At 39.9% G+C, this 17036-nt stretch overlaps 1 protein-coding gene across 6 annotated transcripts in view; it reads left to right on the plus strand.

Annotated features, from left to right (window-relative positions):
* Window positions 1-10664: 10664 nt before the first annotated feature.
* Window positions 10665-17036, plus strand: part of LOC110437892 (uncharacterized) — an 86792-nt gene continuing 80420 nt past the window's right edge. For 5 of the 6 annotated variants that reach the window (XR_015509111.1, XR_015509114.1, XR_015509112.1 and 2 more), the window contains exons 1-2: window positions 10665-11251; window positions 12626-12739. Coding sequence is in view for 1 of the 6 variants with exons in the window: in XM_087283760.1 (XP_087139886.1) it covers window positions 11198-11251; window positions 12626-12739 (168 nt within the window). In the remaining 5 variants the exon portion in view is untranslated. Of the gene's footprint in view, window positions 11252-12625; window positions 13445-13693; window positions 14652-17036 lie in introns of those variants that run through there. The other variant, XR_015509109.1, reaches the window with a different exon arrangement.

A 17036-nucleotide genomic window follows, 5' to 3' on the forward strand; every position in this document is an offset into this window, starting at 1 on the left:
TATATCAATCGCAATTGGGGGTATTCGCTCTCTGGAGTCATCCGCGGCTGAAATCAAAGCACCATTCACATTTCAGGCAAGCTCAACCATGCAGCCCATGCACTCTCAAGGCAGCCTTTACGTCCTGGAGAATGGAGACTCTACCCCGAGTCTGTTCAGCTGATATGGGCGCGATTCGGGGAAGCCCAGATTGTTCTGTTTGCTTCCCCCGAGTTCGCTCATTGCCAGTTGTTCTTTTTCCTGACCGAGGGCTCTCTCGGCACGGATGCACTGGCTCACAGCTGGCCTCTGGGCATGCGCAAATATGCGTTTCCCCCAGTGAGCCTGCTCGCGCAGTTACTGTGAAAGGTCAGGGAGGATGAGGAACAGGTTGCTGGGAACGCATATGAGGGAACGCGTAACCTCATCATCTGGTTCTTCAGAGGCGCTAGGCGAATGAATCCACCCCACCCCCCTCTCGTGCCATCTTGGGATCTCACCCTCGTTCTCACGAGCCTGCGTCAGATGCCTTCGATCCTCGACTCAGTATCTTAAAGATTTCTGTCCCTGAAGACAGCTCTGCTGGTCGTGTTGATATCGATTAGAGGGTCGGGGACCTGGAGGCATTTTTCGGTCAGTGACTCGTGCCTGGAATTCGGGCTGGCTTACTCTCACGTTCCTGAGACCCCTCACGGGATATGTGCCCAAGGTTCCAACCACTCTGTTTTAATACCAGGTAGTGAGCCTGCAAGCGCTGCCCCCGGAGGAGGCAGACCCAGCCCTTTCCTTACTTTGTCCAGTTTGCGCCTTGCGTATTTATCTGGACCACACTCAGAGCTTTAGATCATCTGAGCAGCTCTTCGTTTGTTATGACGGTCGGCAGCTAGGAAGTGCTGTATCCAAACTAAAGTTGGCCCACTGGATAGTAGATGCCATCTCTCTCGCTTATCAAAGCCAAGGCGAGCCGTGTCCCCCGAGAGTGCGTGCACACTCCACTCGGAGCATCGCATCCTCTTGGGCGCGTGCACGCGGCGCCTCTCTAACAGACATCTGTAGAGCTGCGGGCTGGGCGACACCTAATACATTTGCAAGGTTTTACAATCTGCGAGTGGAGCTGGTTTCCTCAAAGGTATTAGGTAACCCTTGGTGATTGAGGAAACTATTCGGTTAAGGAGTTGAAACACGCTTGCTGCGCCATTCTCCCTGACATGGAGATACGTCCGCCTTTTTATCTGTCAGTAAAGTTCCCTGTCAGGTGAGCCCTGCAGATTTCTTCGAGGCCCCCAGCACTGACTCAGCGGAGGAGTCACTTGCTGGCCCACTACGTTGAAGGTTTCCCCTCTGGTCAGCCCGCGTTTTGGGTATAGGTGCCCGCTATGCGTGATCCCCACTAGGTGATCCCAAATGCTTATTCAGTCACGGTGCAGTCCCCCCTCACGGGCGGACCCCTGTCTTTCCTCTCAGCTAACCATCTTATTATATGCATACTCCCCCTTTTCAGGGCTAGTCCATATGTATTTTTTGCCATCATATCTGCTACCTATTGGGTTGGCCTCCGCAGATGGCCTCCGCAGCGTCCTCCCTATCGGGACTGCACGCTTCCCAATGTACTGTCGTATTTTCCTAGAATTATCTGGTCGCTTGCGACTTCCTAAAAAACATATCTAAATCCGTAAAACTTCTTTTGAAGTGGGATAGGTAAGGGCCAGGGATCACGTTGGAAGACAACGCCTCTTTTTGATGCAGGAGCGCTCACGCTATGCCTGGCTATCCTCTCATCGGATGCAAAGGTAAGGTGCAGTCATTATGGCGTTTTCCAGACATTTCCCCATTCATGGATTAATAAAATAAATCCACTGATAGCATTGAAGTTCCCCATCCGAAGGGGAACGCTCTGGTTACTAAAGTAACCCTCATTCCTCAAGGAGGGGAACGGAAATGCTATATAGCATCGCCATAATGATTGTTCCTTAGCTGTAAGTGTAAAGCTGCGTCCCAAATGGCACACTATGCACTCATGCACTATGTACTTATGCACTTACACACTCAACAGGATAGTATATGTATGTAGTGGCGTCCCAAATGGCACACTAATGTTTTTTTACTAAGCGGAAATTCAAACCGTTTCTCTGATGACATTTGACGGTTGCCAAATCAGTTAAATAAACGACCGAATTATCAAATAATACCTGCCGTGAGTATTGCCGCATTCACCATCAGGAGGCACTATAATCACTCTCGTAGAAGAATTTTGCTTTCACCATCCAAAATAAATAAAGTAATCCAACATGTGCGTCCGATAGCTCCGCCCCTTCTGCTACGTAGGCAAACCTGCGGTCATTGAGTGCGTCAAGTGTCCATCATTCCACACTTCTTTTTAGCGACTGAATGAGTGCATCATCCGGGTAATTAAAGTGCACTTATTATTTTTAAAGTTTTCAGTGTGAACACACTACTTACACTATTTATACTACAAAATGGCGTAGAATAGTGCATAAGTATGTGATTTGGGACGCAGCTTTAGTCTCTTCAGCTTAAAAGGATAGCATTTCCTTGCTTTCCCTGTCCTTATATGCGGTGCTAATTGGCAATGAGTTCCAGGTGCGCAAGCTTGCGCTCTCAACTCATTTGGCATTTCATTGGCCCGTTATATATTCTTTCAGACAATTGGCTTTCTGAAATGAAATCCCCAGTCGTGGATTAATAAAATAAATTCACAGATAGCATTTCCGTTCCCCTCCTCGGGCAACAAGGGTTACTTTAGTAACCAGAGCGTTCTCGTGAACAATACAGCTGACCCACAAAATGTTTTTTTAAATAAATAAAAAGCCTAAATTAATAAATAATGCATATATAAAAAGTTGAAATTGGAAATACCTAAATGAAATATTTATATTACTAACGGGGGAAAAAAAAAAGCTTGGCTAATTATTGCATTTTAATTATACATTTAATGCAGGCTATAGAAAGTAAAAGTAGCCACACCCGAAACCTAAAAAGCGTCCTGAAACTCATATCCATAACACAGTATTCATAAAAGTAATTAAAAGATAAATAAAATTATTCTGAGCTAGGCTAAATCTCATTCAATCATTTAATTTCTGCTACGTTTCAACAGTTATTAAAATAACAAAATGAACAAATATATATATATATATATATATATATATATATATATATATATATATATATATATATATATATATATATATATATATATATATATATACTTCAACCGGCCTGAAGATTATGCTAAAGGTAGAATCTTACTTCATTTAACTTTATACAGAACACATGTCATCCCCGCTCTCACCCTCTTGTCAGGGTTTTTGGTTAATTTTTCATGTAATGTTTTTTATTCGCCACTAGATGTCGCCATTTCAACTTTTCTTTTTTTTTTTTTTGGTTACCTGTAATCACCGAGATCAGTTTCACATGTTCCTTGTTTAGTTGTTTGTATAAAAGTAACCCTTTTTTCCTCTGTTCTTTGCTCGGTTATTGTTGACCCATGCCTGTCACCTACAGTGAGTCTTTCTTTCTCGTTATTTGAGCTTGTTCTCTTGTATCTAATAGTCCTTGGAGTTTTTTGGATTTTTTCTGTTTAGACGTTTTTGCCTGTCTAAGTTGATGTCCTTTTTGAAACCTGAAGCTTCCTGGTCTTGTTATCTTGTATTTTTTGAAACCTGAAGTTTCCTGTTTTTGTTAACAGTTTTTTTCATCTTCCATTGAAGATTGTTTTTTGTTGTTAATAAAACTTCTCAAGGAATCTGATAGAGTCTCATTGCTGGGTTCCTCAACTACCAGTGGCTCAGTGGTAAGGAGTCCACACTCACACGCCAGGGACCCGGGTTCGATCCCTGAGCCTGACAGAATAACTGAGCCAAACATGAACCCAGAGACTCTAGGTTCCCAGGAGCTTCTAGCCACTGTGGCTCAGCATGAGTCCACAATTCAAAGCCATGAGAATGCCTTTGCCCAACAAGACACTTTAATGGTTCAACACTCTCAGTTACTTGCAGATCTTATGGCTTCTGTTTCTTCAACTCTTTGACAAGGTCTATGTTGATTCAACCCCAGCTCCTGCTGCTGCTTCGATACCTCTGCCAGAGTCCCGAGTAATCTCCCCTATGATGGAACCTCGCCTACCACCACCACAACGCTTCTCAGGTGACCCCAGTGCTTGTGATGGCTTTCTAACACAGTGTTCTCTAACTTTGAACTGCAGCCTTCATCTTTCCCCTCAGACCGTGCCTGTATTGCATATGTCATCAACCTGTTATCTGGTAAGGGCCACTGCGGTCTGGAAGGCGAAGGCACCCTACTGTTTAAGTTACAAGGCGTTTGAACAAGAATTCAAATGGGTGTTCGATCACCCCATCAGTGGTCGGCAAGCCTCAAAAAGACTCCTAACGCTACGACAAGATACAGGCAGTGTGGCAGAATATGCCATAAAATTTAGAACAATGGCAGCTGGAAGTGGTTGGAACAATGAAGCCCTCATGGTCTGTTTTCAAAATGGGTTATCTGAGACAATCCAGGATGAACTGGCTACCCGGGAACCATCTCTGGATCTCGAGAACCTCATGGAGCAAGCCATCCGTTTGGGCAATCGACTGAGGGAGAGATATTTTAACCACCCCAAGCCCTCCTTCGGGGTGCCCACTCCAGCACCAACCCCCACATCACAGGTATCTCAATTCAGTGCAGAACCTATGCAATTAGGCAGAACTCGGCTTTCCCCCACGGAGAGAGACCGCCGCATGAGGGAGCAGCTTTGTCTATACTGCGGTTTATCTGGCCATTTTCGTTCCACCTGCCCTCAGCTTTCGGGAAACGCCCAGTCCCGTACAGGCCAGGAAGGACTGTAACGAGAGTTACATGCAACAACTCTCCTTCCTCAAGTGGTCTTTTTCTCCCCATCACACTCTCTTGGGCAGACCAACAGTCCCAATTTCAAGCCTTTGTAGACTCTGGTGCTGCTGGAAACTTTTTAGATCTCACCTTAGCAAAGACCCTCAATATCCCCAGTGAACCTCTTCCTGACCCACTAACAGTTACTGCACTAGATGGTCGACCACTTGCTCCGGGAGAGATGACACACCTTACGTCTCAACTCTGTCTCTCCATCTATCAACATCAAGAGAGGATCTGTTTTCACCTCATCCATTCACCAGATCTTCCAGTTATCCTTGGTCACCCCTGGCTCCTTCAGCATAACCCACATATTGATTGGCCCACTAGCACAATTTTGGGTTGGAGTCCCACATGCTAAACCACCTGTCTGAGTCAGAAATCCCTTAAACCTTCTTTCGAGTCTCAAGAACCCCTAGATCTGTCCCGAGTCCCAGCCCAGTACCACCATCTTAAAGCAGTTTTCAGTAAGAAGAGAGCTACTGTCCTACCCCCGCACCGTCCTTACGACTGTGCCATTGAGCTTCTGCCAGGTTCCTGTCCCCCTAGAGGTGGAATCTTTTCCTTGTCCCTTCCTGAGCGGACTGCCATGGATCTCTACATTGAGGAATCCCTCGCAGCTGGAATCATTCGACCATCCACCTCCCCTACGGGTGCTGGGTTTTTCTTTGTGGGGAAGAAGGATGGTGGGTTACGCCCCTGCATAGATTACAGAGGTCTCAATAAGATCACGATCCGCAATCGTTACCCTTTACCACTGATGTCTACAGCTTTTGAAATGCTGCAAGGGGCTTCCATCTTCACCAAACTTGATTTACGTAATGCCTACCACCTAGTGCGTATCAAACAAGGTGATGAATGGAAGACCGCCTTTAACACGCCCACAGGGCACTATGAATACCTGGTTATGTCCTTTGGACTGACCAACGCTCCTGCAGTTTTTCAAGCCTGATTAATGATGTGCTCCGTGACATGCTAAATAAGTTTGTGTTTGTCTACTTGGATGACATTCTTATTTTCTCAAACTCCTTCCAAGAGCATGTGCAGCATGTACACAAGGTCCTACGTCATCTGCTAGATAACCATCTATACATCAAACCAGAGAAGTGTCAGTTTCATGTCTCCCAGGTGAAATTCCTGGGTTTTGTTATTGAACCAGGACAAATCCAAATGGACCCTCAAAAGATCCAGGCAGTGGTGGATTGGCCCTCGCCTTCCTCGGTCAAGGAGGTACAGAGGTTTTTGGGGTTCGCAAACTTTTATCGAAAATTCATTTTGAACTTCAGCACTGTGGCAGCCCCTTTATTTGCCCTCACCAAGGGGAACATGATCGGGTTTCGGTGGGGACCTGAAGCTGAAGAGGCATTCAAGATTCTTAAGAAGCGGTTCACTTCAGCACCTATCCTTCTTATCCCCAATGCGGATGAACCCTTCACTGTGGAGGTTGATGCCTCTGAGGTGGGCGTTGGAGCAGTGCTATCGCAAAGGGGTGAAGATAAGAGGCTTCATCCATGTGTTTTTCTTTCTCACCGTCTCACCCCTACTAAGAGAAATTACCATGTGGGAGATAGGGAGCTGTTAGCTGTGAAACTGGCTCTCGAGGAATGGAGACATTGGCTAGAGGGGGCGAAACACCCATTCCAAGTTCTTACTGACCACAAGAATTTAGAATATATCCAACAGGCCAAACGACTTAATCCCCGCCAAGCACGTTGGTCTCTATTCTTTAACCGATTCCACTTCACACTCACCTATCGTCCAGGATCTAAGAATCTGAAACCTGATGCACTGTCCCGAGTTTATGTGAAGTCCCCGCAAGAGGACTGTATCAGACCGATTGTCCCCAGCTCTAAGATAGTAGCCCCCACCAGGTGGGAGCTGGAGGGTTTGATAAGGAAGGCCCAAACTAAGGACCCAGAGCCAGGCGGTTGTCCTCCCAACTGTTTGTATGTCCCTAGAGTTGTTCGATCGAAAGTCCTCATGTGGGGACACTCGTCACAGCTTACTTGCCATCCGGGCTCTGCCCGTACCCTTGAATTCTTGCAAAGACGATTTTGGTGGCCAACCATCAAGGAAGATGTGATGGCATTTGTTAAGGCCTGCCCCACTTGCAACCAAAACAAAAGTTCCCATCAGCCACCTCAGGGATTTCTCCACCCACTCTCCATACCTCACAGACCATGGTCTCATATATCTATAGATTTTATCACTGGACTTCCCCCATCCCAAGGAAACACCACTATTTTAGTCATAGTGGACCGATTCTCAAAGGCCGCCCGCTTCATTCACATGTCTAAACTTCCCAAGGCCAAAGAGACGGCCGAACTAGTCATGAACCATGTGTTCAGAGTCTTTGGCATTCCCCAGGACATCGTCTCAGATCGGGGACCTCAGTTTTCCTCCCGATTCTGGCAAGCGTTCTGTCAATCCCTAGGGACCACTACAAGCTTATCCAAGCCAAAATCTTTAAAGATAAACCCTACCTTCCATGTGTCTTTACTAAAACCAGTTTTGTCTTCTCCTTACTTTGTGACAGGTAAACCTCCCCCTCCTCGTTTTGTTGGAGGCCAAGCAGTCTTTACAGTCCGCCGGATACTGGACACCCGTAAAGTACGCAAAACTCGACAGTATCTCATGGACTGAGAATGCTATGGCTCTGAGGAGCGTTCCTGGGTCCTTGCCAAGGACATTTTAGATCCAAAACTCATTCAAGACTTTCACGCTCTTAAGATGAAATCACTCGGCAAGAACGCCAGGAGCCGTTCCTAGAGGGGGGGGGGGGGGTCCTGTCAGGGTTTTTGGTTAATTTTTCATGTTTTTTATTCACCACTAGATGTCGCCATTTCAACTTTTCTTTTTTTTTTTTTTTTGGTTACCTGTAATCACCGAGATCAGTTTCACATGTTCCTTGTTTAGTTGTTTGTATAAAAGTAAGCCTTTTTTCCTCTGTTCTTTGCTCGGTTATTGTTGACCCATGCCTGTCACCTACAGTGAGTCTTTCTTTCTCGTTATTTGAGCTTGTTCTCTTGTATCTAATAGTCCTTGGAGTTTTTTGGATTTTTTCTGTTTAGACGTTTTTGCCTGTCTAAGTTGATGTCCTTTTTGAAACCTGAAGTTTCCTGGTCTTGTTATCTTGTATTTTTTGAAACCTGAAGTTTCCTGTTTTTGTTAACAGTTTTTTCATCTTCCATCTTCCAGTTTTTTTCAACTACCACTGGCTCAGTGGTAAGGAGTCCAAACTCACACGCCAGGGACCTGGGTTCGATCCCTGAGCCTGACACCTCTAGTCAGATTTTGGTCAAGTTCATGGATCGCTGGTTTACATTTAGAAATACAAGCGCATCAACGTGAGAGGAATACAGGTTGCTTTTTGTCTTGTTACAGTGTTGCTGGCCAAAGAAAATTTCTTTCACTTCATGCTGGTGGCAGGGATAGCAAGAAATTATTTCGCTAGCTTGGATAGTAGAGGAAACTAATGTTCATTACATAACTTAGTGTTTCCAGTAGGACTTTTTCCAGCTTTGGCGACAGGCCATTTTTATACAGATCTACCAAACACATATGGCGTTATTTCAATCGCTTTGCTTGCGCACAAAATTATTAAGATAAAGTCATAAAATGCAGAGCAATAGACCTTTACTGTATCTATAAAGTATACTTAGGAAACGTTTATTCTAACTGAAAGCTATACATTGTGTTTGCTGGCCTCATGCATCACGCACCTGTCAGTCAGTGAGCACGTAACTTTTAAGGGTTTAACAAATGACGCACACAGTAAAGTTTGCGCTGTTATAATTCATATACCTTTTAATACGTTTTGGTGCGATTATAACATGCTATTAAAAAACACTACTGAATGTTTTGAATGGGAAGCTGTAATGTTTTTTGGTGTGGCGCCCCGCCACAGAAGAATTAATGTAGCAGAAACCATGTGACTACTATTCGAGAGGATTCCCTGTGGTGTTAATGTTGATAATGTAAATAATCTTGAATTTAATCCTCAGTTGTAGTTGGAAGTTTTAACCTTGGATAGTGATGTTTGTTGGATGCGTATGTCTTTTTGATGTTATTTATGGTAAATGCACGCTCGAGTAGTTTATTGCTCAACTAGTCGACTAGTCTATGCAAGCCCTAATATATATATATATATATATATATATATATATATATATATATATATATATATATATATATATATATATATTAAATTAACATTTAAAGGCTTAACTAGGTTAATAGGTTAACTAGACATGGTAAGGCAAGTCATTGTATAATGGTTTGTTCTGTAAAATTGGAAAAACATATTGTTTATTGTCTTTTTTTTTGAGAATAAAAGTTCTCAAATCTCCTTTTTTATCAATGTATAATTAAAGTATACATAATACATTCTGAGAAAGTAACTAGATTAGCAGAACATTGAATGAATCTCGCACGTCAAGATAAAATAATCATTTTAATAAAATAAAATTATTTTACACACAAGTAAACACTTTAAACTGAAGAAAAAATAATAATTTAGGCTAAATAATGTTGAATGAAAACATATTCAGACTGCAAGCTATTGATGAATGTTTAATTAAACATCTAACTTTCTTGCTATGCTGAACCAGCTAGCCAACATTAGCTTGCAATAGCCTATTTTTTTTTTCTTTATTTACCTTCATCTTGCTATTTTATTCTCTTTCTTGGTTTTCTTGATTTTTTGTTTCATCTCCATCCTTTTCCTGAAGGAAATGTCCTTTTTGTGATTATGGAGTGTTTTGCAGCAGTGACGCTGCTGCTTCAGTTAACTTCAGTAACATCATTAGTCATAGTTGTGCATGCATCCTGTTGCAGCCTTGCATTTCTTTGCATTTATTTGCATCGAATAATGCATGTAGTATGCATTATAATTACTGCACACTATGAATATTTTATTAAGCATTAGAAAATAGTTAATCCCGTTAAGCATTCATTTTATAGATGTTAGTAAGCAGTTTATAAATATGTCTACACATGCTGTATTCTTGACATGCCCATGCATATTGTGCTTAATGTTTTTTTTTTTTTTACTTTGTTAATGATTCATTTTTCATTACTAAATTAAGTTTTGCATTATTTACAAACCAGAGCGCTATGGTGGCTCAGTCCTTAGCATTGTTGCCTTACAGCAAGAAGTGTCGCTGGTTCGAGTCCCAGCTGGGTCAGTTGCCATTTCTATGTTGAGTTTGCATGTTTTTCTTGTGTTTGGGTGGGTTTCCTCAAGGTGCTCTGCTCCGATTTCCCCCTCAGTCCAAAGACATGCATTATAGGTGAATTGAATTGGCCGTAGTGTATGTATGTGAATGAGCGTGTACAGATGTTTCCCATTACTGGGTTGCAGCTGGAAGGGCATCCGCTATGAAAAACATATGCTGGATAAGTTGGTGGTTCATTCCGCTGTGGTGACCCCTGATGAATAAAGGGACTAAACCAAAGGAAAATGTATGAATTATTTACAAATCAGTTTAATAGGAATAGTGGGTGTTTTTTTATCATTTAGAATGTATGAATGATTAATAAACTATTCAAATTAACATTTATGTGTTATATATATATATATATATATATATATATATATATATATATATATATATATATATATATATATATATATATATATATATATATATATTACTTAGCATATAGGCCAAAATAATCCTTTTCTGACTGTGTAGGTCAAGTACTTAAATCAATTTTCTACTTAAATTGCATTTCAGAGATGTACTTAAAAGTAGACTAAACTTTTACTTTCCTGTTGTACGTTAAGCTATTTTAATCATTTAAAAAAATACACAATAAATTATGTACATATTAAACAGTGCATGAAGAAAAACTGAACAGTATGGTGTAAAATAGTATAGAAATGAAGACATTAGAAATTATTTAACAATTACTGCAATGAGAAAAAAAGAAAAGGCACAGGTGGAACACACATATATATGTGTTATATATGACCGTGCAGCATTTTTTTTAGCACTATACAGGTTTCTACAATGTCCTGCGTCACACTGAACCATTCCTCCGAGTCAAGTTCAAGTAATTCAAGTTAAAGTGTAATGCCTGAGGTGAAAGCTCTACCCAGAGGGATAAACACTCGTGTGCGCATAGGAAAAGATTACATGCCTCCTATTTCTGTAACGCAAAGCTCTTTAAAAGAATTAGCCATGTGAGTGTGTCTGGCTGAACACAAAGATATACCTCTAGATGCTTGACTTCAGCACGGTGGACAGACTACCTGAGGAAAAAAAACACACACACACACAAAAACACTGAACAGGCTTTCAAAATGCTGGTGTCAATGCTGACGGCAATGTACATGTTGGTGAGAGTTGCTGAACAGGTAAGGCAGCTCTTTAGATTATATCTTTGTGCATGTCACCTATCGAGAACATATCAATTGTCTGAGATTCTTGTCTTGTTTTATATGCCAGGCATGCTATGAAAAAAATGTGATGGACATATAAGATAAATTGGCTCACAGAGGCTACTATTGCAATCGCTATTAGTGTAAATTGCACAGTATTTTTTAATCTGGCTTAACAGCATAGGAGAATTAAGGAATTTGCATTACACAAATGGAGGCAAAATGAGGAACAGTGTTTTAATGTTCAAAACAAGGTGCTAAAATGGTTTATAAACACTTATTATTGTATTATTTTGGATATGAGTGATTATAGGGGCATTTTGAGTCACTTAGACACTTAAAATCAATCTCACTTGTTTAATTTGTAAACATACTCTATTTTGAAAATTGTGGCAAAAGGCTATTAAATAATGCTCATGTGTCAAATACAAACCTTTAAACCTTTAAATTGATTTTGACTATAGCTATCATTAGATTATGAGTAGACTGTCTTTATAATAACTGCTTATTATTTATTATGGTAGCCTATAAGAATCCTTCCAAGTAGGTCTGCTTATTATATTAACCCTAGCCTGGCAGTTAGGTTAATTAGTGGCAAAGTCACTTATGTAATCAACCGAGTTTCTAAATGGCATAATTAAAAAGCCAGTTAGAACTGAACAGAAACCATTTAAAACTGTAACTTCAAATTCAGTGTTGTTGAAACACTTAAAACCATGGTATATTATGCTAATTATTTAATACCGTGGTATTCACAATAACATGGTAGCATTGCATTGCCACAGTATACAATTTATATGTAGTTCTATAAAAGGAAGTTGTGAAGCCCAATTGACTGTACTAGCAAACCTCAACAGACTTTTAGGATTTGTTGGATCAACGCGATACCATTCTCCGTGTTTATTGGCATCTTTTGGAGCTTGTTGTTTGTGTTCATCTGCTTTTCTCAGTATGCTGAGAATTGGCCTTAATTTGAGAATTGATCAATTTTGGCTGCATCATCTTCAGGTCTCTTTAATAAAGACATCAGCATGCATGACATTAATGCACTTGATAAACAATGCAAATGAGAATGCAGATAGCATGTTGCTTAGGTTTTAGCACGACTGCTCTGTTTAGACCACAAGAGTTGATTTAATTTACAGCAGACAAGATGGAAGCTTTCTAATGACAGCTTAGCATGCAAGATCATGACACATCATGAGTCAAACCGAAAGACTTGACGCCACTTTAATGAGGCGAAATGTGGTGTCTAATGGAAAAGCGTACAAATTGTACTTTGTTTCACACGCATACTGGAACATACATATGGATCCATATGTATATACTAAAATTGTACATTTCTTTCAGCTGGGTGTTCGATGGGTACGGCAACAGGAACCTCTTCCATATATGGTGTCTCAGCCGCTGCCATGGCAGGTTCACTCAGTCTCATATAGTCGAAAAGGAAGTCGATCAGAGGAGGTGAAATTCTTAGTTATTGCCATCATTAGATTACTGCCCAAAGCCCAAAACTAAAGATTTATTCAAAGATGAATGCTCAGAAGATGCTGGAAACACTCCCCTTTTAAATTTGTTACATTTCTCTTCGTCACTTTAAAGGGCACGTTTTTTTTTATGATTATGACATATGTGTTGTATTAGTTTTTATTGTGAAACTTTTTGTGCTGCCATTTTGGGATTCCCTGCAAGAAGAGATCTTGTAATCTCAATGGGATTATCTTAGTAAAATAAAGGATAAATAATAAACAAACAAGCAAACAATCAAATAAATAAAACCAGAAAGGCCCATTTACATTACACCAAGGACTTGGTGTCTAAAAATCTTAATTTGAAAAAAATTGGAATACCTCACCAACTGTCACATTAACAGCACAAAGAAAGATATCGTTGGATCACTTTCAGATCTTGTTTCCACATTATGACCAATAAAAACAATCAGAATCATCTTCCTTTAACTCATGCTGCAGGCACACTAGAGTTTAAGCTTGAAAAATTCTGTCTTATGTTGCTGCAAAAAGTGTTGTGAATAAACAAGATGATTACATAAAGAAAGTGAGCGATTAATTCATCTTTGAAATTTCTGTACAGAGAAGATATGTTTTGATCTTCGATTGGTCTCACGCCACCTCATTCGAATGTTATCAATCGATTGAATTGGTGTTATCAGTGGATATCAGCTGATAGATATGGGCCTGTACGGGGCTTATGCGCCTACTAGTAGGCTCAGAAGGCTGTAATCATCCATCCACATTTGGATCTATTTTTAATAAATAAAATAAATAATTCTCGTTAACTTTTGGCCAAAGCTGTATGTGATCTATAGCTAATCTATAGATGAACCATGTGAATGGATGATTATAGCCTTCTGAGCCTACTAGTAGGTGCAGAAGGCCCCTACTGACCCATATCTATCAGCTAATAATCACAGATTACGTCTATTTAATCGAGTGATAAAATTCGAACTGGCTGCTCACATAGTCACACGATGCGATTTCGCAGACCAAGCAACTCTTTTGTTGCACAAGGCTGTGTTTCTGGTCTGCCACATTCGCATGAGTATAAATGGAAGTCTATGGGGTGAAAAGTGCAGTGTGACCATGCAGCTTAAAGCAACAAATTTCGCAGTTCGCTGCTTTGCAAAGTTCAAGCATGGTGAACTCTGACCTGCAAAATATCATCACATGATTGTGTGAGAACAATAAAATATCAAAACATGATCTCTCGGTACAGAAATTTTAAATATGGACCAATTGCTTCCTTTTTTTATTGTCCTTATTCCCCCTTTTTACAGGCCCATATGACAGAGTTTTGCATGCTCAAACTGACCGCGAATTAAAGTGGTAACCCCACTTTATATTTGAAAATTATAGGTGATATATGCGTATTGTAAATAGTCTGTTAAGATTAGTTCAGGTTTAGACAATTTATATATGAAAAGTTCAGATGCAAAACCCTTTAAATCCATCTGACCTCTTTTTTTTTTTTTGTAAATGAGCATTTTCTATCAGGCTCAGATAATTAGGTAAGAAATGTCATTGTATATGTAATGAAAAAAGTTATTAGCTAGTAAATAAAATACATTTTTTCCCAAAAATTTCACTTTAGACAATTATTTTGCTTTTAACAAGGTAGATTTTCTTTTGCGTCAAAACCAGCTAAATCCACTTGTGATTTTTTTTGCAAAAACCTCTAAATCCACCTTATGGAACAAGACAGTGTAATTAGCTAAAAATCACTAAACTTGCAATTCTAAATTATTTTTAACAAACATAAAACACTCTACACAAACCACCTAAAATAAAAAATAAAAAATGTAAAAAAGCATAAATCTGTCAAGTAAGTGACGGTTCATTCCACTGTGATAAACCAGGGCAAAAAAAAAAAAAAAACGTTATGAATGCATGCTTCTGACTGCACATTGTATTTACTTTTTTATATAATGCAGAGTTTTGCGGTAAGAGGCGTTTTTATTTACCATTCAGTGTCAGTCGGACAGGCTCATCTACTTCATCAAACTCAATTTTTAAAAATTTTTTTAAACAAAATCAGAATCGGAATAAAACAGTCTCCTCATAAAAGCCGACATATCAGCGCGCTGCTACATTGAAAACATATGATTTGATTTGCCCCTTCGGATTGGTTCTCGGGATATAGCAGCTTTTGCTGTCAAAGGCAAGTGGCGTTCAGCAGCTTTTGCATACGAACTGTTATTTCTGAATAGTCTGAGGCTGTAATTTAGATGATTTGAAGCAAAATTATTTGTTAAATATGTACTATGTGTCTAAAACATTTGCTCAATGTCATTAGCTCATTTTTGGCGAAAGTGGCGTTTAGCAGCTTTTGCATCTGAACTCTTCCTATTTTATTTATATATCTGTGTGTGTGTGTGTGTGTGTGTGTGTGTGTGTGTGTGTGTGTGTGTGTGTGTGTGTGTGTGTGTGTGTGTGTGTGTGAGTGTAATATTTCGCAAAGTCCGTCAATAGAGGACAGTTAAGGGTTTAAAGAGATGAGATCAATCCAAACAGCAGCTAATGCTTTAAATCAATAGAATGTACAAGTGTGCAACATTTACAGTTTTATTTATATACTTTAATAGGTAAAGTATTGTCAAAAGAAGTTTTGGTAACAAAAATGGAACTTTTATAATTGCTTTGCATTGTGATATTATTGTCATGATTATTAAGCCCCTACAGGATGTCCCAAATTCAGACTGCAATGTGACTACAGCAATCCACTAATTAAATTCACTTTGAAAGGACTTTGCTCAGGGAACAAATAAACAGAGAGAGTGAAGGTGAAGGTGAAAGAGGGCAACTCTGGTGGGTAGACAGTTTTAATGCAGCCCTCACATATGTGTGTGACCCTTCTGCAATGCTTTGGTCTCAATTTAAGGTTCTTTCTTATGCTGTTGGTTTCCATGTAAACTACATTTTCTAGGCATTGCATCCTCTTTTATCTTTCCTCTGCAGTTGCGCAATATGATTAAGTCTTAATTCCAGTGGCTGCCAGACTATAGTAAAGTAGGTACCGTTCAAGGCCAACACACAATTAAAACATTCTCTCACTGTTAACCTCAGAAAATCTAGGCTTGGACATCACTCAGGTGCCTGTAATCCAATAGAGAGGGATTTGTGTCTTAATGCATTTCAGTCTCTAGAAGAGAAGTCTGTGTGGACATCCCGAGCTTAAACAACATGTTTCATACAGCTACCATTAGATATCAATGATTAATTGATCCCTAGATATAAGTTTATTTCCATTTGGATCCTTAGTTTTAACAAGTGGTTTATAGAGCTGAAAGTTTGTTGAAAAATTTATGCAGAGTTTATCACAGGGCACTAATTATAGAGACAATCCCCCGCAAGACTCCTTACTAAAGAAAGTAAAGTCGCTTTACTTTTGGCATGTGGTAGTTTGTCAGAATAGTCGATCATGCTTATAGTTATATATATTTGATGACGTTTTAGCTCTTTTGTTTGCCAACTGTAATGTTTGTCTGGGATTTGAGCTGTAGCATGATATATACACTCACCTGATACTTTATTTACAACTTTTCAGTAACCCAAAATTCTAATCAGCCAATCGCATGACAGCAACTGAATGCATTTAGTCATGTAAACATGGTCAATGCATACAAGTTGAAACTGAGCAATAGAATTGAGAAAACAAAAAGACTATAGAATACATAAGACAAATCACTCGTATCGTTTTGAATGGAGAAAAGTGTAATGGTCAATATGCCAAATGAAGCCCACCTTCTGGTACAGGAGCCAATCATTCATTGTTATTTGGCAACTAAAGCCCACCTTCTAGTACAGGAGCCAAACATCAGTCGCTAGACTGACCATACTCCAGGGAAAGGGCTCAGACTAGATGTGAATTAATGCATATTTTGTTTGAATTAGACATTTAAAAATGAAACTCAAGAGACAGTTATTGTTTGATTTTATAGGTAATTCCTAATATGAAATGCAATCAAAGGCTTGGCAAGCAATTTTGTAGAATTTGATATTTCTCCATTTAAACAGAATGCCCAAGCATATTGCCTGAGAGGCATTGAAAAAATGGCCGCCCAGTGAAATGACTTGTCTTAAAAGAACTTTGACTCAATTCAAATGCCTACACAGTCTGTAAAAAGAGTTTTCAGTAAAAGAAAATCCAACCCGGTACTGAAAAGTGGAACCTAAAAGTGTCTAGTGCATAATCGTGTTACCATTATCAATCAAGAACACTATTTTGTCTCCAACCAAAGATTCTC

The sequence above is a fragment of the Danio rerio genome, chromosome 15 (assembly GCF_052040795.2).
Source record: "Danio rerio strain M-AB ecotype USA chromosome 15, GRCz13ab, whole genome shotgun sequence".
NCBI lineage: Eukaryota > Metazoa > Chordata > Actinopteri > Cypriniformes > Danionidae > Danio > Danio rerio.